The sequence below is a fragment of the Salminus brasiliensis genome, chromosome 11 (genome assembly GCF_030463535.1).
Source record: "Salminus brasiliensis chromosome 11, fSalBra1.hap2, whole genome shotgun sequence".
Classification (NCBI taxonomy): Eukaryota; Metazoa; Chordata; class Actinopteri; order Characiformes; family Bryconidae; genus Salminus; species Salminus brasiliensis.
In genome coordinates this window covers 11,345,962-11,367,079 of record NC_132888.1, presented here as the reverse complement: position 1 = coordinate 11,367,079, position 21,118 = coordinate 11,345,962, and the positions used below count along the sequence as shown (strand labels likewise).

General features: G+C 41.7%; 1 protein-coding gene across 1 annotated transcript in view; it reads left to right on the top strand.

Moving 5' to 3' along the window:
• Positions 1-20,859, top strand: part of npas1 (neuronal PAS domain protein 1) — a 49,355-nt gene extending 28,496 nt beyond the window's left edge. The window contains exons 4-12 of the mRNA XM_072691011.1: positions 963-1,030; positions 4,359-4,448; positions 11,138-11,312; positions 11,807-11,919; positions 13,463-13,659; positions 14,146-14,252; positions 15,681-15,828; positions 16,642-16,754; positions 17,790-20,859. Coding sequence (XP_072547112.1) covers positions 963-1,030; positions 4,359-4,448; positions 11,138-11,312; positions 11,807-11,919; positions 13,463-13,659; positions 14,146-14,252; positions 15,681-15,828; positions 16,642-16,754; positions 17,790-18,727 — 1,949 coding nt within the window. The 3' untranslated portion in view covers positions 18,728-20,859. The remainder of the gene's footprint in view (positions 1-962; positions 1,031-4,358; positions 4,449-11,137; positions 11,313-11,806; positions 11,920-13,462; positions 13,660-14,145; positions 14,253-15,680; positions 15,829-16,641; positions 16,755-17,789) is intronic.
• Positions 20,860-21,118: the final 259 nt, after the last annotated feature.

Here is a 21,118-nt window from a genome sequence, read left to right as displayed (position 1 = left end):
ATGAAGCGTAAATTGTTAGTGTGGGCAATAAACCTTTATAGTGTTATCTGCCTGTTTAAATGTTGTATAAATAATAATGTTTTTTGTCCTGTAAAAATACGAAAGAGGAAAGAAATGTAATGTCATTATACATAACAATAACAACTGGTTTGTTAATTTCCAGGTAAATTTAAGGGTTTGTATACAATTATAAAAATGAAAACTACTTTTAAAATTTAGTTATTTGATTTAGTTTCCATAAAATAAGTTTTTTTTACAGTGTAGACCTACTTATTATTAGAACAACTACTTAAATAAGGCTAATAGACCTGCCCTAAAGAACTACACACAGAAACATCCATCATGGTTCTCACAGTGAGTACAGTTTGTAACAAATTGTACAATAAAAGGCCCGCTTGTGTGAAATGCTCTGTAAATGTTATTTGTCTGATTTTCAAATTTGTTTGCTTTGTGGTGACAGACACCTCAGCATGGCACTGCAGCAATGAGACTGAATTAGCATGTGTTTAGTCATCTCAGTAAAACACTCACTGACTCTGACACTGTACACTGTCTGGCATAACCTGAACACATCATATAATATTACTTTTCAACTGAATATTGTGCATCTTTTTACTGAGTATTTACTGAGTGTTTTCTATTAGTTTTGCTGAATTACAGATAATATATAATTTTAAATGGGATAAACACACTAATAGAAGGAAGTTAACTTGTTTAGTAGTGTCTACACTTAGGGGTATCTTTGAATGTTTTGCCTATTCAAACTAGCTGAGATTATCCTTGGGTAAATAGAAAAGCACTTTTGTAAGTCGCTCTGGATAAGAGCGTCTGCTAAATGCCTTAAATGTAAATGCAAAGTTAGGTGTTGACAGGTCCACCAATGTGAAACTATGTGTTAGAACATATTCCTGTAGTCATTTTGTGGTAATCCCTGTTGTGTGTGCTTCTGTCTTGCTGTGCAGTGCGGAGAAGCAGTCATTCACTGGCTACTGACATATTTGAGCAGCACTTGGGAGCACATCTGCTACAGGTAAACGTCCCATCTCAGCTAATGCTAACTCGTATATGTCATTTATCACTTGTGAAATTCCCCTTTTTTGATTATAATAATAACTTAACTTGTTTTTTTTCCTTTAATGATTAAGAATTTATTACACTGATGAGCCGATCTGTAGATTTTGATTAATATCAAATAACTCTAGCATCTGATATTGTCTTAATAACCCTTGCTTACTATCGCAAAAATGAATTTTAGTGACAAAACACTGTTCAAAACAACAGACAAACCAACAAAAGCATGTATCTCCACAATGATATGTTATTTACTGTATGTTAATGTAAATGACTCAAGGATCGCTGGTCTGAAACCTGGGTCACCCTGCCTTCCATCAGCAGCTGGAGCCTGAGAGAGCACAATTGGCCTGTCTCTCTCAGGGTGGGTAGATGGCACATTCTCTCCCCAGATCACTTCAGTGTAAAGCTGGCTGGCATGGGCGTCCGCTAGTCAATGCATCAGAGCTGGGTACCCGGCACTTTCCTCTGAGCATGTAGGTTACCTGGTAACGTTGCATCGGCAGCAATTCGAAAAGAGGCAGTGGCTGGTTGCGCATTTGTTGGAGGACACATGTGTCACTCCTCACTCTGCATATGCATTGCATACGATGGGGACAGAGTACTAATAAGTGTGTTGAGAAGAAAAAAAAATAGACATGCATGTTTTGTTTTTGTTTTGTTTTTTTGCTGCAGTGATATAGTCCCGCTATTTTAAAATGCTGTTGGTGTGAAATGCAGGTTTCTAAAGAACACATACATAAATATGATCTACTTTGGAGCTTTGGAGGCCACAGACCTACGTCCAGCTTTGAGTTCAGAATGATCTCATGCAGTCTCAAGCACCAACATCAAGTTTAATGACAGCAGTTCTCAGGTTATTGTGTGAATTATGAATGAGTATTTGAACACATTCAGCGAAAATGTACGTATTGATAGCTAGTATTCTGGCATATAGTAAACTTGCCATGGTTACTTTTCCTACACCTGAGATGGAGGAAAGTTGAAAGAGATGCCTTGAAATATTCATTCACAGTCACAGTCAGTTTAGAACCTAGCAAAGAACATTTTCACCCACTTCTTTAGACCTTTACAGGTTCTCAAAGAACCCTTTGTAGCCCCTTTAAGAGTGTAGGCCTATAAGAGGTTATTGTGCCATTCCCAAGTACAGAACCACACACACACACATATTTTGGGAAATAAAACATGAAAAAAAAACTTTTGGAATTATGTGCTCAAAACTCACTCAAACACACTCAAATGCTTCAAATGGTTCTTTGAATGATGCCATAGAGGTGCCACTTTTAAGAACCATGTTTGTAACAGATGTGTTAAGATGTGTAAAGATCTTTTAAATTGGTAAAGTAATTTTACCTTACATGAAGATTCATTAGACCTTTACAATGTTCTTTAAAATTCTCAAACATGGTTCTTAGTGGAAACAACAATGGTTGTTCTACGGCATCACTCAAAGAACCATGTATTGTAAAAGAGGTGAGGTTTAAGGAAGTAGATGTAAAAGTTCTTTACCAATTTACAGTTTATTTTTTTGCCATACCTCAATACAGAACCACATACACAAATATATTTTGGAAATTAAAACATGGGAAAAACCTGGAGACCCTTTGAGTGATGCCATAGAATAAACACTTTTGGTTCCATTTAGAACCATGTTTATAATAAAGATGTGTGAGTGTGAAGAACCTTTAATTGGTAAGAAACTTTTACAAATAAATGTTCTTTAGTTCCAATTTAAAGGTTCTCTTTACAAAAGCACCTTTATGGAAGCCTATAGTAGGTTATTGTACCATGACTCAGTAAAGAACCACACAGTTCAATTAGAATTAAAACACATCATGTTTTTCCGTTTCCATTGAGAAAATCCAAAGAAATTTGTATAATAATTTTAGAGACTCTTATAATAAAGGTGCTACAAAGGAATCTGATGATGAGGTGATGCCATAAAAGACCTATTTTGGTTCCGTAAAGAAGCATTTTTTTGTAACAGAGTTTTAAAATGTTCCCAAATAACTTAAAGAACCCTTTGTAGTAGCTTTTTTTAAAGAGTTTTGGATTTTTTAAGAGTGCATGGAAGCCTATAGGAGGTTATAGTGCCATTCCTCAATACAGAACCACACACACACACACACATTTAGGGAATTAACCTTTCGGGAACATTCTTTTCCATTTCCATTTAAGAACACAGGTCTAAAGAAATGTGCTCATAACACACACACACTCTTAAAAATAAAGGTGCTAGTGATTCCACAGAAGAACCTTGAAGAATGTAAAGGTTCTTCACACACTGTGGCATCACTCGAAGAACCATCTGAAGCTTCTTCATTGTTAGGAGTACAACATAAAAACGAGACAAACTGAATGAAAGGGTCAGAAGAAAAAAAGGAGCAGCATCTATGGAGCAACATATAGAGGAGGAGAGCCCTCCCAGAAATCAAATTAACGCTTCAGGGAGGAAAAAATGTAAGATTCCTTTCTCCGCTGTGTCCTCTGTCACTAATAACTAGATAATTGCTCTTTATTTTTCCATGCGTTTCAGGCAGCTCGCCGCTCCCACAATCCCCGGCCACTCGCATTTGCATACCGAACGTGTCGCTTGCATAAATTACCGCCACTTTAAGAGCCGCCGCCAAAACAGCAATCATTCTCCAACAAAGTGGCCACCTCCGCTGCTCACTTGTGGATGCTTGTTATTACGATTAATATTATTCTTTGAAGGAGTCTCTTAATGGGGTGGCTGTATACCTTTCAGTTTTCATTTGAATCACACACACCACCGTACCTACTGCCACTGCTCAGAGGTCAACTCACGAAGCAGATTGCGGGTGGGGGTTGGTGGGGTGGTTGGGGGCCGAGGGGCTCTGTTTCTGTTAAACAGACCAACCGTATTCACCTGCCCTGTTTTTTATTGTTGTATTTTGTTTTATTATTGGAAAAATTGTAATTTAGCATAACCAGCAATGTGGCAAAGTGCTCTCCTGTGGTTTGATCTGGCAACCCCAACACAGGTTAAGCCGAGTCTCCAATTAGATTACAGCACCAGCGCCTGCTTAAAAAACTTCTTCTGTCTTTGGAACCTGGGCATAGATGTGTGTGTGGCATGTGGATGACTAATGTAGATAATAATTGCCCTATATTTCTAAAAGAACAGAAACTGGTCAGTTCTAACAGAGCACTGAAGTATTCCCATGATGAGTGTTTTGTTCTGAAGCTTGGTTTGTGAGAGAATCCAGAAGTAACTGGTTGATTTAAATGGCAGCATCTTCTGTGTGTTTTCCTTCGCTCTACAGTCTCTGGATGGGTTCGTGTTCGTTGTCAGCCAAGAAGGAAGATTCCTCTACATCTCTGAGACTGTTTCCATCTACCTGGGCCTCTCACAGGTTAACAAACACACACACACAGACACACACATTGCACACAGACTTCATTTTTTCCCTCAGTGTATGCCATGCCTCTTCTCTCTCTCTCTCTCACTCCTTCACTTTTCTTTTTTCTCTCCTTTAACTGTGTCCCTCTTCCCCTCTCTCTCACTTCTTGCTCATGCTCTTTCTGTGTAACACTTCTCTCTTTCTCCTCTCCATTTAATTCTCTCTCCCCCCTTCTCCTCTTTCTCCTTCTCTTTATCTCTTGTCCCAGTTCCCATTCTCTCTTTCCCACTCTCTCTCTCTTACTGTCTGTCTCTCCTTCTCTCACACTCCTCTCATTTTTTCTTTCTCCTCTCTTTCTGTCGCTATCTCCCGTTTGTCCGTTCCTGTCCTCCATCTTTTCTGTCTTTATCTTTCTTTCCTTACCTCACTTTATCCTTCTTCATCTTCTCCCTGCTCTCTCTCCCCTGTTCATCTCTTTCTCATTTCTTCCTCTACTCCTCTCTTCCCTTTTTTCCTTCTCTCTCTCACCTCTGTTTACCTCTCTTCCTCTCTTTCATCTCTTTCTATTCATCTTTCTCTCTTGTTCCACTCCTCCATCCTCTCCTTTCTCTTTCTTTCTGAATCTCTCTCCCTCCTCTCTGTTTTTTCTCACCCTTCTTTCTTTCTGTCTCCCCCTTTTCACTCCTTCTCTTTCTCTCCAGATCTCTATCGTTTTTATTTCCCCATTGTCTCTCTCCCTTTAGTTCTCTCCCCCTCATCTCTCTCTTTTCCTCCAGTCGTTAGTCGTTCTCTCTCTTCTTTCCCTCTCTCTGTCTCTCTCCCTCTCTTTCCTTTCTCTCTGTACTTGTCCTCTTTGCCTCTCTCTCTCTCTCTCTCTCTCTCTCTCTCTCTCTCTCTCTCTCTCTCTCTCTCTGAGCTCGCTCACCAGGTGCTCACCTCCGTTGATTGCCTGTGGCCTCTTGTACAGAGAATGTTAAGTCCTGCCATTTCGCCCAGATGCATAAATAATAACAGTAATTACTCGCACAGCAATCAAAGTGTCGCCCTAGCGAGCTGGGGTCTGTCTCGGGAGCAAATCGATAGGCATCTTAAAAGCTGCATTGATTGTGTGATGAAAAACACACACACACACACACATACACACACACAGAGTCAGCGAGGGGGATGGTGAGACAGATAGTGAGAAATGGAAGGGAGCAAGCGCGGGAAAACAGATATGTTTAGGAAGAGGGATTGAATAGCGAAGAGGAGAAAGAAAATAAGGGATTGCTCAGAGAGAAGTTATCGAGTGGGTGTAAAAAAGAAATGGCTGGATGATTGGGCTTTTGTCCTTGCCAGAGTTGTGCTCTCGATTTACTAATATGCGTGGGTCACCCAGTTTATAGGACATCGCTCAACTGTGTTTTAGCACCATGGCAGACACTTTACTGCTCTACTACGGTTTGGACAGCTTTCAAAGTGGAGCAGGACATCTGCAGGAGCAGGATGCACTGAATAAGCTTGTGTTTTTCTACTAGCCATGTGCAGATGGCTTGGTATGATGGTTGTAATCTTCACAAACATGAGAAACTCCCGTTCGTTTGTTTACCTTCACAGATTAGGGTAGTTGATGAAGCAGAATGACAGACAGTAAGATCTTGATTAAGTCTTGGAGATCAAACGATTCTTTTTAGGATCCGATTTCAGTTGGAGACCATATGATAGCACGGCAGAACCCCTGTTGGTTCCTTAAAAAGCTTTAAATGGATGGTTCTTCAGAGAATCATGTCTTATAAATAAGATTTGTGAGCATGAGGAACCTTTTAGAGTTTAAATAACCTCCACACAATTGAAACATTAATTTATTGTGTGAAGATTTTTAAAACGTCATCTTGTCAGTAACCTGATATTACTTCTGCCAGTACTGGCCCTAGTCTTCCTGGGGCCCTAAACGAATATCAGTTTGGGCCCCTTTCACCCTCTACCAAAAGGCTTTAAGGTACCTAAATGTAGCTTTTAATACATGTATTAAACAAACGGATTAGACAGATCAGCCATAACATTAGCAACTAATATTGAGTAGGTCCCCTTTGTCCCATCACAACAGATCTGACCATCTGAGGCATGGACTCCACAAGACCTCTGAAGGTGTCCTGTGGTATCTGGCACCAAGATGTTCGGAGGTGGGTTTTGTCAAAGTGTCTCAGATTTTTTTCTACTGCTTTTAACACATCACCTTCAAGAACTGACTGTTCATTTACTGCCTAATGTATCCCACCATTTGACAGATGCCACAGTAGATGAAGATAATCAATGTTTTTCACTTGTCAGTGGTGCTAATGTTATGGCTGATTGGTGTATTCAAACACATTATAGCTTACTGTATTAATTCGTTTTTAGTGAACTTAGTCAACTAACAGTGGTCTCTATTTGAATTAGCCCTGTACTTCCTATATAGGACACTTCTTGGGTCACTACACACTAGTACACACTAATCTAATAGTGTTATGCAGCTACAGGAGTCTGTGTACCCTATGGCTGAAACACAAATAGCTCTAAACTTTGTGTATAATGCTGCACCTTTTTTCACCTGCACCCTGTTGTTGGGGTAGATGTTCATGTCCTACACAGGGCACCACATAGAAAACTAGGAATCATTTATGATTGGCCCTTCAACATTAGCTAGAATCAAATGAGTGATGTGTGCTTTCCAATATTTTTGACCACTCTCTCACACTTAAATTAAACAAAAGACCATAATGATGACTTTTTTTTACTATATTTCACCACACCCACTTTTAAGAGTTTGGTTCTTCTTCATTCTTTCGGTCATTTTGTATCAAATGGTTTATTCTTGTATCGTATTTAACCCCTTAAACAGCCAATGTCCTGCTGGCAGGCCAAAAGTGTTATTACAACTTTCCATTACCAATGAATAGCCTCCCCCCCCCCAGTTTGTACAGAAGTCTCTGTAGTTACTGAGTAATACTCCTTAGTGTGTAATAAGTCTTGCTGAATTAGGGGGTTAAAGTGAATGCAGTCTGAAATAAGCTACTGCTTTGGGAACTGATCATAAAATAGCTAGCTATGCTAACCCAACATTCCAACAGGCTATTTATTTTACTTACAGCTATTTAAAGCTTAGCTAACTAGCTTTCCATCATAACACAAAAAGATCAAAGTGTTGTGGGTACTGAATAGGTCAACACTCTGTGTCGAAGCATGTTTTGAGCTTTGAAAGCTGTACCGCTTCACAAAAGTGGTTCAGAGTCTCGCTCAACATAACGACAATCATGTGATCACTGAAAACATAGCTTCACGTTTCAAATCTGAGGTGTGTCGAGTTCCCACGTTCCACTGTAGACCTGAGCGCAACAAGCTGATTAGAAAATGCAATTTATGTGTTCCTAAGTAAAATATAAGTAAATATATACAATTCTATTGTGCATGATTTGTTTTCTTTCTAAAAGATAACAAAACATGTACATAACATTTTCTTAATGTCAGGTTTTGTTTTATAAACTCAGGTAAACAGGTAATATTCAAGGGTTTTTGACTAAAGATGGTGTAAAGTGATTTAAATAGTTTAACAGATGTGCAGTTGTGGCCTGTGGCCTTTTTTCAGATATTATCAAACATGATTATTCTATGTACAAAGGAAGTAAAACAGGCTGAAGTCACTGCATGGTTCTCAGGTTTCAGTTTGGACAAATCGAGCACAACAGGTGGCGCAGTACAGCTGTGTTTCAAATGCTTAGTGGCATCGAACCATATCAGCTTCATCAGCATCGTTCTGCACATCCCTAGATGGGGGGAACCATATCCAAACAAGAAGAAGGCATTAGAAAGAAGGCGCTAAATTTGAAACATCCACCCAAACATCCATACATCTGCTATAACTGTTGGAGGGGTTATGAAGCTTTGGTGAAGCAGACGGATCAGCTGCTTGTGAGGCTGTCAGGTAATACATTAGCCTAGGAGCTAACTTACGAGCCTCACAAGCACCTGACACGCCTGCTTCACCTAAGCTTCATAACCGAGCCATGGATGTTGTGGTGTTGGTAACCATAGACGCAGGTCCTCCTCTTTGGAAAGCAAATCCTTCTAACTTAGCATATTCTATTACTCATTGTATGTTTATTATTACTGGCTATCTATATCAATGGATGTTCTATCGCACTGGAAGTTGTGCACAAAGTAATATCCAGTGGGGACGGAACATAAAATATTCAATATTACCAATGTTACAACTTGCTTAAGCCTGTTTGAATACTTTGCGTATAGGAAGAACTACTGTTACAGTACTGATTTTATTTTGCCATGCTGTATATATCTATTTAACTACTCCTCCCGAGACTGTGGGCCAGGAAATGTATGGACCACCCCTTTTACAGCCTTAAAATTGATCATCAGTAAGCAGGAGACTTTACTAGTTGCAGTGTTACAGAGGTCACTCTCCCCCTCCAATCCGAATAGCATGTCCCAATAGACTGACCCTACTCTTGGCTAATCCCCCTCGGCTTTCCTCTAGTCCATGGGGTTCCTTAGGCGGATTAGGCCAGGTCAGGCACCTTCGGCTGCAGACCTTGTCCTCTGCTGCCTGCAGAGATAATTTGGCTGCTCCCTTGGCCCTGAGTAGCTTGAAGAAAGGAGGTGTGGAGATGGAGGTGGAGGTCCGAGCCCTGGACCTGCGCTCTGCTCTTTTCTCCTCACCGGCCTGCCAGGGAGGTGGGGCAGGCTGGACAGGGTGGGGAATTGATCCCAGCCTGGTTAGTATGCGGTACCTTCTCCCTTCTCTCCTCCTCCTCCCCTCTCTCTCTCTCTCTCTCTCTCTCTCTCTATCTCTCTCTCTCTCTCTCCTCCATCAGTCAGTGGCGGACTGAGAGTGTGTTGTGGACGACTGCCCGGATGCCTCATACATATTAAAGGCACTGCTATTATTTATATCATGTCCCTGCTGCCCCCCCTCCCCCACCTCCTCTTCGCCCACCCCCAAACCCACCACTTTCTTCCTTTTCTCTTCTTATTCCTCGAACACTAACCTAAAGGCTTTTCCCTCATCCTCAATTTCTCACCGTGTCTCTTACCACCATCTTCCTCTTTCTCCTGTCCATTCTCTGTCATTCAATTTCACACACATTCCTTCTCCTCCACAGTGCTGCAGAGGCTCCCCAAAAACCTTCTGGAGCCTAAATCGCCTTCTCTCTGTGGATTAGATTAAGTCCTCCAAGCCAAGTCCCCCCCCCTTTGGATCTGTCTCCATGAAGCACCTCCACAATTCACCTCTCAATTAGCCAACACGTGCTTATAGGCCCCAAACTCTCAATCTGTCTTTTCTCTCTCACTCAGACTTCTCATCTACCTCTCTCTCTCTTTCTCTTTCCCTCTCTCTCTCTCTCTCTACCTTCTTACCTCCCTCGCTCTTTCACAGTTTTTTTTTTTTTTCTGGTTCCCCCAACCGATTTCACCCAACCTGCTTCTTTTTCCGCGCGCATTAGTGTCCTTGAAGGCCGGCGGAAAATCCTATAAAATCCTTCAGTAAATGGATCTAATCCTATAATAAATGGGTATGTCCCGCAGACAAGGGTGTGAGGGAGAAACTGGCTTTTTATCAAGATGGAATGAAATCTGACCCACACAGATTAGGTTTTTATAGATCTGGAAGGGGGTTGGGGGCTGAGAGGGGGGGGCTCTGTTACTTTTATCTTAAACTATTGAAACAGCGAGCTTTTTAGTAGGCATAAAAATGATGGTGATAATGCTGATTATGTGCTTTATCTTAGTCATACCTTTATCTCGGACTTCAGTGAAACAATGAGCTTTGCAGTAGATATAAAGAGGGTGGAGAATGGCGTAATACTGGCTGTTATGTGCCTTTATATATATATATAGTCTTTATTAAAACAGGGCACTGTGCTACAGACATAACGAGAATAAGATTATACTGATTTTATGTGTCATTGTTGGTTGTGGCTCTGTGCTGTTTGCTTAAGGCACTAGACGTATAGGAGATGTTCCATAACCCAGAGTTGTTTTGTGCTTTGACGTTTAGCAATGTGTAGCAAAACGAATTTTACATGGAGGTCTTGCTATGGTGTAGTTAATGTTTTATGTGTGAGCTTGCTTTTTATCTCGCTCTGATGTTGGGTGGTTGGTTGCAGCTCCAGCATAAACATGTATGTATGAATGTTTGTTTATGTGTGTCTCTGTGTGTGTGTGCGAATGTATGAGAGAGTTCTGAGTGTGTATGAATGCGGGAGTTTTCCAAGGTCTCTGGCTGATGTAGTAATGTTGTATTACTGTTCATTTTGCTTGTGCTGTACATTCAGATTTCTGCTTGATGTTTCTGATCTGGTGAAAGTTATAGTCTAAACAGACCGATTTTGCTCCCATCGGTACAAATGCAGAGACAAGGGGCATTATGGGCAAACAGACTGAAATTCTTGAATGCTTGAGTTTAGATATTAGGTGTGCTGTTAGTTAAATATTCCAGGTGTGCTGGACGGGTATGTGTATGTGTAGAGAGTATCAGGATCTGCTGATCTGCTGGATGTTTCAAGGTCAGCAGTGTCTTAAACATGAAAACACAGTAGTCCACCACACATAAGACAAAAAAAACAGCTCCCTAGTAGGGAAAGAGGTGGATGGAGGAGTCAACTGACAACACGCCATTGGAAAGCATGTCCTGAACTCACTGTATGTGTATATGTGTGTGTCTTCAGGTGGAGCTGACTGGCAGTAGTGTGTTTGACTACATCCACCCTGCAGACCACGTGGAGATGGCTGAGCGCCTTGGAATTAAGCCACACCTTCGTGCAGAGGCGGGCTGTCAGGTGACTCAGGAAAGCGTCTCAAGCTCCGCCTCTACTTCTTCCCTAGCTGGCACACCTGAACCAGGTAAACATGCCCACGTCCCCAAATAACTTTCAGCCTACCATTCACTTGAAGTTGCTGTTTTAAGACATTATGTATCATAATCAGTTCCATATGTATTTATGGTCAAAAGTTTTGGGACACCTACAGATTACATTAATACAGGCATTAATATGGAGTTGATCCCCCTTTGCAGCTCTAACAGTAGACCTATTCTTTGAAAGCTATTGTAGGTGTCATCTGGGCTTATGCACAGTGTCCTACAGTAGTCTTACCTCGTTTCCTTACTGAGAAATTCACTAATAATCCATTTAAAACATTACTATGTTGTTCCTCCATAGGTTTGTCTCACATTTGTTTGTAAGTTTAGCTGGTATTTGTGAGTGTTTAGGAGTAGGTTATTACAGTAACTCTCAGTCACATTGTGGGTTTTGCAAAATAATGCACAAATGCGTTTGTGCAATGTGTTTGTATCTGTATATGTGATTGTATACTTTTCTGGCTCTTCGGGTCTGCAGCCCCCTCTAGTCCTCTCTCATCCGGGGATGAGCTGGCAGAGCGAGGTTTCTTTATCCGGATGAAATCCACCCTCACAAAGCGCGGACTCCATGTCAAATCCTCTGGTTATAAGGTGAGCCTAAGCCCTCATACAGGCAATTATAGCTCTAGGCCCAGTTACCCAAAGGCACACTAGTGTCAAGATCATTCACATCTTTACTCTCCCTACCACAGTGGTTCTTAAAGTCCTGGGAACATGATACACTTTTGTGCTTCCTTTGCCCTAAGCAACTCATCAGGTCATCATCCAGTCCTCCTGGCAGTAACTGAGCAGGGAAAACCACACCAAAGGACCCAAAAACCTGTACTGAGAAAATGTTGATTCCTTTGTTTTATCACACTTAACTCTAACAGGTCAAGAATTCCTACCTTACTTTTCTACAATACACTCGCGATACGATTATGTAAAGTCTTATTTAATTATGATTGCACATTGGATTTTCAGCCTGCAACTGATCCCACAGTTTTCAAGATATCAACACCATTCCAGCTCCAGACTCTTTGGTCTGATGGTGTGATTGGGGCTTGTATACAGATTTCAAACCAGACATATGGTTTCCATGTTTTTGCCTAAGAATGAACAGTTTACAAAATTTTGGGCACCCTTCCTATGTCATGATGATTAACATATCCACAGATTCCACAGCAACAACTTGACAACCACCTGAGACACCATGACAGCCATTTGGAATATCGTAGCAACTGCCTCGCAACCACCTAAACAACATCTTAGCAAACTCTAAACAAAACAGATAGCAACTGCCTGAAATATCATTCATTACACTCAACTTGCAACAGCATAGCACCCATCTTGCTAGCATTTCATATCAACTACCATGGATACCATAGCTACCACCTAGCAACACCATACTGACCACCTGAAATACCATGGCAACCATGTAGCAACAGCCTAGCAGGAAGTTGGAACCATTTAAGCTAGTTACATAATTAGTTACAGAATGAATTACCTTTACCTGCAGTTTGACTGCTGTATCAACAGGGTCGATTCTGCACTTCAATTTTCGGTTTTGATACAAAGAATTTATTGACCTCTCCAATTGTTGGAGCAGTTTAATAAAGTACCTGCAAATTCTGGAAGCAAACATCACACTGTCTGTAAAAAGCTGATGGTGAAAAAGATAATGATCCTAAATACACCCAAAAAATCACATTTGCACATCTTCAAGATTTTGCCACAGCCCTCATAGGCCCCCTAATTTTAGCATCATCGGAAATTGCGGATAGAACTAAAAGGGGCAGTGCAGAAAAATGGCCCAAGAATAGGCCAAGCCTTTTGCAGGGAAGAATGGATGAAAATAATAAAATTGCAATGATGCTGCTATAAGAAGTGTTTACATACTGTGATACTTGACAAAAGAGATGTTACTAAGTACTGACCATGTCAGGTGGCCAAATTTTTGCATCAGACCCTTATTCATTTTTTGTTATTTTGGCAAAGGGAATCGTCCTTAAAATAATAAAGATTGAATGATCTTTAACTTTATGTCTTTTGGAAATCAGGTCAGCCTTTACTCTGTACTCTTAACTGTTTGCAGTAACAGAAATGTTGAGCAGTGCGTAATAGCTTTGATGGTGTTTATCCAACTGTATTTCAGGTGATCCACGTAACAGGCCGGATTCGCTGTCGCCCTGCCCTGGTGCCAGGCTCCTCCCGCTCGCTCCATCGGCCCATGGGATTGGTCGCCCTTGCTCACACATTACCCCCCTCCACTCTCAATGAAGTGCGCATGGAAAGTCAAATGTTCGTCTTCCGGGTCAATATGGATCTCCAGGTCACTTACTGTGAGAACAGGTAATGGTCCACAACACTGCCGAGTGGCCAAAGGCCTCACAATAGTTACATTTAACATACACTATATGGACAAAAGTATTGGGACACCTGCTCAATGAAATCAGGAGTATCAAAAAAGAGTTTATCCTGCTTTTGTTGGAACAACTGGCTCCAGTGTTCGGAGAGGGCTTTCTATTAGATATCGGAGCATTGCTGTGAGGATTTGATAGCATTCAGCAACAGACATGGTGCCAATAGGTTTACAACATGTTCCCTACATGTGTGTGCACATTTGCACATCTGTGTCAGCAGTGAGTGCAACTTAAATTAGCTGAATGCATTCTTTAGAAGGGGTGTCCACAAACATTTGGACATATAGTGTATACCTGAGTCAGCATGGATCTAATCTGAATATGCTCTGTGAGGCACTGGAACTACCCACTAAATGTTGATTAGCTAAACTGAATGAAGCATCAAATGGAGTTTGAATGAATGTGTTTAATGCAGGATCTCTGAGTACATGGACCTGAGTCCTGCTGAGGTGGTAGGACACACCTGCTATCACTTTATCCACGTGGAAGACCTGGACACCATCCGGCAGAGCCATGAAGACTGTGAGTCTTCATACTGTACATCTTTCTGTCTCTGTTCTCTCGCTGTCTTTCACTGTCTGCTCTTTCCTTTTTCTGTCTCTGTCCTCCCAGTAGTTTGTGTCATAGTCTATAATTTCTTCTTTATAAGTGAATATATTTGAGAGAAAACAGGCAAAGAAGGAAACATACACACAGATCAATGAGAGCCTTTGTCAGGCTTAATGCGGGGATGTGGCAGATGGGAAAAGAAAGTGATTACAGCTGGCCAGCAAAGCTGTAAAGACAGATAACAGAAGACCAAAAAACAACTCTGATGCTTTTGATATAAAAAGGACAGCTGCTCTCACTCATCATGTGCAGCCCATCTGATAGAGAAGCTGAAGAGCCTAGAACAGCTATTTTTGCCAACAGCACCCCCTAGCCACAATAAGCTGGATGGAATCGGTGTGCTTTCTCAGATGTTCTTGAGGTCACTAAAAGTCTGGTCTGAATTTATTTGGATAGTCTAGGACAGATCTGTTTTAAGGATTATGTTTGGGTTTGTTTTGGGTTGAGTGATTATTAGGTTTTTATGCTTTTGATAGTGGATTTTAGGGTTTTTACAGTATAACGGTTATTTAGTAATTACACAGGCAACAACGCAAACAATGGACGTTATGGGAGGGAGAAATAGAAGTTTGGACCTGCTGGCGGCTCCTGAGTAAATGGTTTAATTAATACTTAGTTGAATAAGTTAAAGACAAGGTAAACAACTACTGCTCTACTACTCAGTCAGAAATAGCTTAATATTTAAGGCTATATTCAAAGATTTTTAGCCCTAATCTGACACAAATCTGACTTTTTCATGGTTTGGACCTCTTTAATTCAATCATTTAAATTAACCTGCATTAAAAACACCATATGGACAAAAGTAAAGGGACAAACACTCATTTAGTTTCTTTTTGAAATCAGGGGTAATAAAAATTAGTATATCCCACTGTTGGAGTAACTGTCTCCAGTGTCCAGGCACGATCATTTTGGAGCAATGACTGTTTTTAGCAACAAGAGCATTAGTGAGGTCAGGATGTTGGATGATCACCATCCCAACTCATCCCAAAAGTATTGGATGGAGCACCAACATTCCAGAGAGCACAGTTCCACTGCTCCACAGCTCAGTTCTGGGGGGGAGCTTATACCCATTTAGCCCACACCTGACATAAAGCATTTTGCCAATAGGATCCTGTTTATCTTCTCCAGAGAGTCCTATTCTATCTGCAATACTACATTCTATTGGCAGTCCTAATCCACAGGGACTAGACAAGCTGAGTGTGTGCATTTGCTTAATGCATTCATCAGACGGGGTGTCTGTAAACATTTGGACATATAGTGTAACTCCAGTGCATCTGGTTCAAGGCATCTGGGACCAAGACTAACTCTGACCAATTTTGTTCCCCACTTTGTTCTCCTCAGTGTTGAGGAAGGGGCAGGTTGTAACCGGTTACTATCGCTGGCTGCAGAGGAGAGGAGGCTACCTATGGGTCCAGTCCTGCGCCACTGTGTCCATCAACCACAAAGCGCCGCATGAACGCAACGTTATCTGGGTCAACTATATACTCAGGTCAGTTCTCTAATGGCTGCACGATTTGTGTCTGCCTCTGTGTTCATTTCATTTAAGGAGGGTCACCAAGTGCCCTCTCTCTCTCTGCGTTGCCGGTGTATGTGTGTATGTGTACGTGTGTGTGTTTGAATGCATGAATGTGTAAAAAAATTATGGTAATAAACTCAACCACCTCACTCAACAACTCTTAGTCATCCCCCCTCTGTGTCTGTGTGTGTATCTTTGTGTGACACAGATAGACAAACACACGCACACACATGCATAAAGAAAAGTCAGACAAAAACAAGACGAGCAGGCTGAATTACAATGATAATTGGACTGGCGATATATAATTACAGCAAATGGATGTCAAAATTTTCTGGCTGAATGGTGTTTTAGTTAATTAACGCTGTAATTATGAGAGCTAATTAACTTCTATAGCACCCTGCTGGAGCAGCGCTCTTAACAGAAGGGTTTTGAGTGTGTTTCTGTGTGGAGAGGTGTTGTGCATGTGTGTGTGTGTGCTCTGGGTGAGCGACAGAACAAGGGGATAACACAATTCACCCTTCTCTCCTGCTCCCTTATACTGGGGAGAAAAATACATGTTGCTTATAAAGTGATAAGGTGATCGCGGCCCTGTTGTGTCGTTTAAGCTCATTCAATCAAGTGGGAACAAAACGGCACCTTTGAAATAGTGTGACCAGTCTGGGTCAGAGTCAGTTTAGTGGAAGAGGCATAGGCATTTTAACAGAGTTCGAAATTCAAAACTTACAGTCTGTGAAAGTTAAGGCCCTCTGATTATATGATTGTAACATGTTCATCTTTCTCTCCTAGTCGGACTGAAATGCCAGACACTCCACTGGATTTACTACAGCTTCCAGAAACCCTGCGAGCTGAGCGTTTGCGGTCAAACTCCTCTCCTCGGGATATCTCTCCAAAGGCACAAGGTATGTTAATAGGATGTGAAGCTATAACTCTACCATGCAGGTTTTTAGAATGACCTGTTGTATTTGCAGTAAGCACTAAAATGTTTTATGGGAGTCTAGTTTTCAGAAAGTAGAAAGTTATTAATATGCCATTAACCCCTTAGACCCTGCATGTAAGCCCTCACTTCAGTTATTCACTCTTAATACTACATTACTGCTATAATTAATATTAGTTTTATTGGCCCCATAATTGGTGTGAGTGGGTCTCCACAGGGTATGCTAAATCAAACAGTTGCCAAATAATTCACAGTAGTTTCTGCATTAGGATTAATGTACCTCAAACCCTATTTACCAATTTTAAAGCTGTTATTTTACGGCAAAATTGCTAAAATGTTGCTTTACCTGATTAACTGGTATTCATATATGGACCAATTTAAATCAGGCCTGGCTGGCCAAATGCTAGACATACATTTCACAGTAGTCAGTGCTCACTGATTTAGTCATTTTTGTAATTCCACTTAAAATAATACATAAAGTATTATACACAATAGAAAAATGTACACTGTATATCCATGTTTGCCGCTTTTTTCATTACATTTCAAAATGTCATGATGAATGGACCAATAGAAATGCTCCAAAATGACTTGATGAGTGTGAACATTTTTGTTCTTATCCTGTGAAGTTGGAATTTTGGAGATACAAGGTTTGACAGCATCAGTATATTGTCTGTATTATCACATTCAAAATACAGGTTATTCACAATATTAATGATATTATAGCTGTACTTGTGATGCAAAGCAACTTTCTTAGTCATAAAGATTTAATCTGCTACTCTGTGCATCATTCAGGAACCATGCATTGAATGAACTGTTTGTATCTTTGTAGCTTCCTACTAATCATTTGAAACCTAAGACTAGACTAGCGTGGTAGAATCTTTTTATACATTTACCTGCAACTAGGCAGGTTTTATACTACTGAATACCCTGATCCCAACCTACAGCAATATTGTTCACACAGAGCAAATTTGCTAATAGCCCCATTCTCTCTGCTCTCCAGGCCCCACTGGCAACCAGCCAGTAAAGGGCCGGAACGATCCTGATCGCAAAGGAAGAGAATCGTACGCAGACGACAGGAGGAAGCGGCCTAATCGGTCCAGTCCTGAAAATGGTCCCCCAGAAACGAGAAGGCGGTTAGAGGTGTTTCGGCAAAGAGAGGGCAGTCCATCAGGATCATCGGAGCCAGCTAGCGACAGTGAGGCAGACGAGGAAGAAGAAGAAGAGGAGAAGGAAAGTGAGTGGGACCATAACGGTAACAGCAAGCGGGTGAAGACCGAGGAAGGTGTGTCCAAGCAGGGTGGCAGGGTGAGCGGTCTGGATAAAGCCCATAATGGTCGTGCTGTGATCCAACAACTTAAGAGTGTGGTGACCAGCACGGCTGGATCAAACATTAAAACTGAGCGCTTGGCCACCACTGGGGGGCGATGGAGCCACCCTCTGACCAGTGCCCATGTTACCAGTGGCGTAAATGGTAGTAGCCCCCCTTCTCAAGCTCCAGACTCAATCGTCACAGAGGTCCCGGCCAAGGGTCTTTTCAGCCCTCCTTCTCCCACCCTGTCCTCTCCCATTCCAGCCTCACCCCTGCCCAGAGAAGACCGCCCTGTCCACAGCGCTCGTGCCCCGGACTACGAGCTCCTCCAGAGACTGGCTGCAGGGGGGGCAGCTGGGCGAGTCCTTTTCCACCCGCTGGCCCTTGGCCCTCAGGGGCCTCAGAGCCTCTATGCCCCAAGCACTATCCGCTATGCCCCGCCTGAGCTTCCCACTGACAGCCACCGCACTGACCACACCCCCAAATCACCCGCCTTCTTTCCCCACTTGCAGAGGATTGCGGGGCTGCCGCCCTTCAGTGGCTTCTCGCCCTCTGAACCGCCCTTTCATCCAACGCTGCCCTTCTGCATGAACGGACTGAGAGGGGCAGCAGGGACGGAGGAGGACTAAGAGGGAGCAAGAGGTCAAATATAGAGAGAGAAAAAGAGAGAGAAGTAATGGACCTGCCCATGCTGCTTCCAAAAAGCCATTCTTTTGTAGCAACTGTTGCTAGCTGGTTTTGTCATTAAGAGATCATTAAGAGTTTAATCCCTGGCAGTGCCACAGTCATCTGCGGCCAGGAGTCCAAGAGAGCTTAATTGGATTCGCTCTCAGGGTGGGCAGGATGGCCCTTACCTCTCCCCCCATCCCTCACCATGACCCCATCCATTGCTGGTTTCTGTTGACTGATGTAAGAGGATTGACAGTTGGAGTTCTCCTTCATATGTGTTCAGCTCTCCAGTGATTTGTTAGTGGTAATTTCCCTGAAAAGGTTCTTACTCTTACCCTCCCAGCAAGGTAGTGCCATGTGTGATATGGGGGAGACCTAGCTAGTGGATAAAATTAACTCTTATCCTAAATCAGGGAATATTTTTAAAGTTTGGGTAAAATCCTGTTGTCTTAAGGGTTAAATGTTTTACACAAAGAAAGTGAAACATCATATTTGCATACTACAGCTGTAGACCACCAGGGTAAATAGACAGATTGTTTTTGACCCGAAGGACAAGGGGAGTGTATGGAATGTTCAAACCACACAAGGTTACCAACTGAAGCTACACTATCTTGTTATAGCTAATCTGGGCTGATAAGAAGTAAAAACAGTGGATTGGGGCTGCTGAGCCAACACAGGGCCCCATAAGTAAGTGTGTAGGCCTTACTTTACATTTTAGTTCTGATCAAAATAACCCTGAAGCACTCGTTTGTTTTCTGTTCTTGCATACAGAATAATATGGTTGGGGTGGGTGAGGGGTAATAGTAGTAGTTGCTTAGGGCCTCCAAATATTCAGAAAATGCTACAATCCTGAAAATAATTGAAACTAGGCAGGTGGAAAACATTAACAAGTATCCTGTGGCTAATCAAAACTAGTCAGGAGGGAAATGCTAAAAATGGACCCGCAGAGAATTGAGACTAGACAGGTGGAAAAATGCCAACAGCTATTATGTAGCTAAGCCATACTAAGAAGAAGGGAAATGCTAAAAATGATCTTGTAGTGAATTGAGACTAAATAGGTGGAAAATGCTTACAACTATTTTGTAGCTGATCCGAACCAAGCACAATTGCTGGAAATTGCTAAAACGTATCCTTTGGTGAACTAAGGCTAGACAGGACCTGTAGCTAATCCAGACAAGACTGGTGGGAAATGCTAAAAGATAAATCTGCAGGGGACTGAGGCCAGAGAGGTGGGAATGGGACAGAGGTAATGTTAACTATCCTGTAGCTTATCCAAACTAGACAGGTGGTAGAAAACTGGACGGACATGACATAAAGACATGAAGACATGTGAAATCACAAATGCACTCTAAATGTATGTAGCACAAACTTTATCACTACAATAACTCCAGTCGTTCTGAAAAGCTAGTTAAAGCTGCTGACAGTTGCTAAGCAGGAATGGTTGTGTGGCTGGAGCATGGACAGGCCAAAGATGGCACAACACTGGAAAAAAAAAAAAAAAAAAAAACTTTAAGGAAGGGTGCAGGTTTGTCACTCAGTCTTCCCAGCATCCTCTCTGGCTAGTTCACGAGCGTGCATAGGTCTTCCTCTCTCTGGACATGCAGGAAAAGCCATACTGTACAAATGGAGGTCTTCATTCAGTCACACACGTGGAGAGCAAACTCCTGAAAGGAATAAATCCGGTAATGGAATGAAAGGGACATTTGAATGCAAAGGCACTTGATCAGGACGTGATCATGCTTCGGACATTTGCTGAGTGCCAAAAAAATACGTTCCTACACTGAGAGAAGAAAGCACAGTTCCTTCGTGGAGTGATCATAGTTGAGCCCCTTTCACGGGTTTAAATACTTTAAACACTGTAGTATTTTTTTTTATTTTGTACAGAAAAAAAGAAGCGTACAATATTTGTCTCTTATTCTCGTGTCTTTGAGCTTAAGAAGAAAAAAGAAAAAGAATCACTTGAGTGATCCGTTCCGAACGTGCAGCCATATTTAAGACATTTGGGATTTAAAGACTGCTTCCATGCAAGGCTCCAAAGCCCTATACAGATATTGTGAATAAAATAACGTCATGAACTAACTTTCTTATTGGTGTTTAGGGTCAGTCGGGAGTGGGAGGGTGGGTAAGTGTGTTTTGTTTTTTGTTGTTTCTTTTTGTTTTTTGTTTTTTTTCATCATCCATCACATCCAAGCACTTAAGGGCATCTGGTTCTGAACATATAGCACTTCATTTTATGACCACACATTCTGTTTTGCTCTGCTGTATAAAACATTCTGTAGTGGAATGGCTGTGGTCAATAAAACACTTGCTTTTTAATGCCGACCTGAAAAAAGATGGTGTAATACGAAACT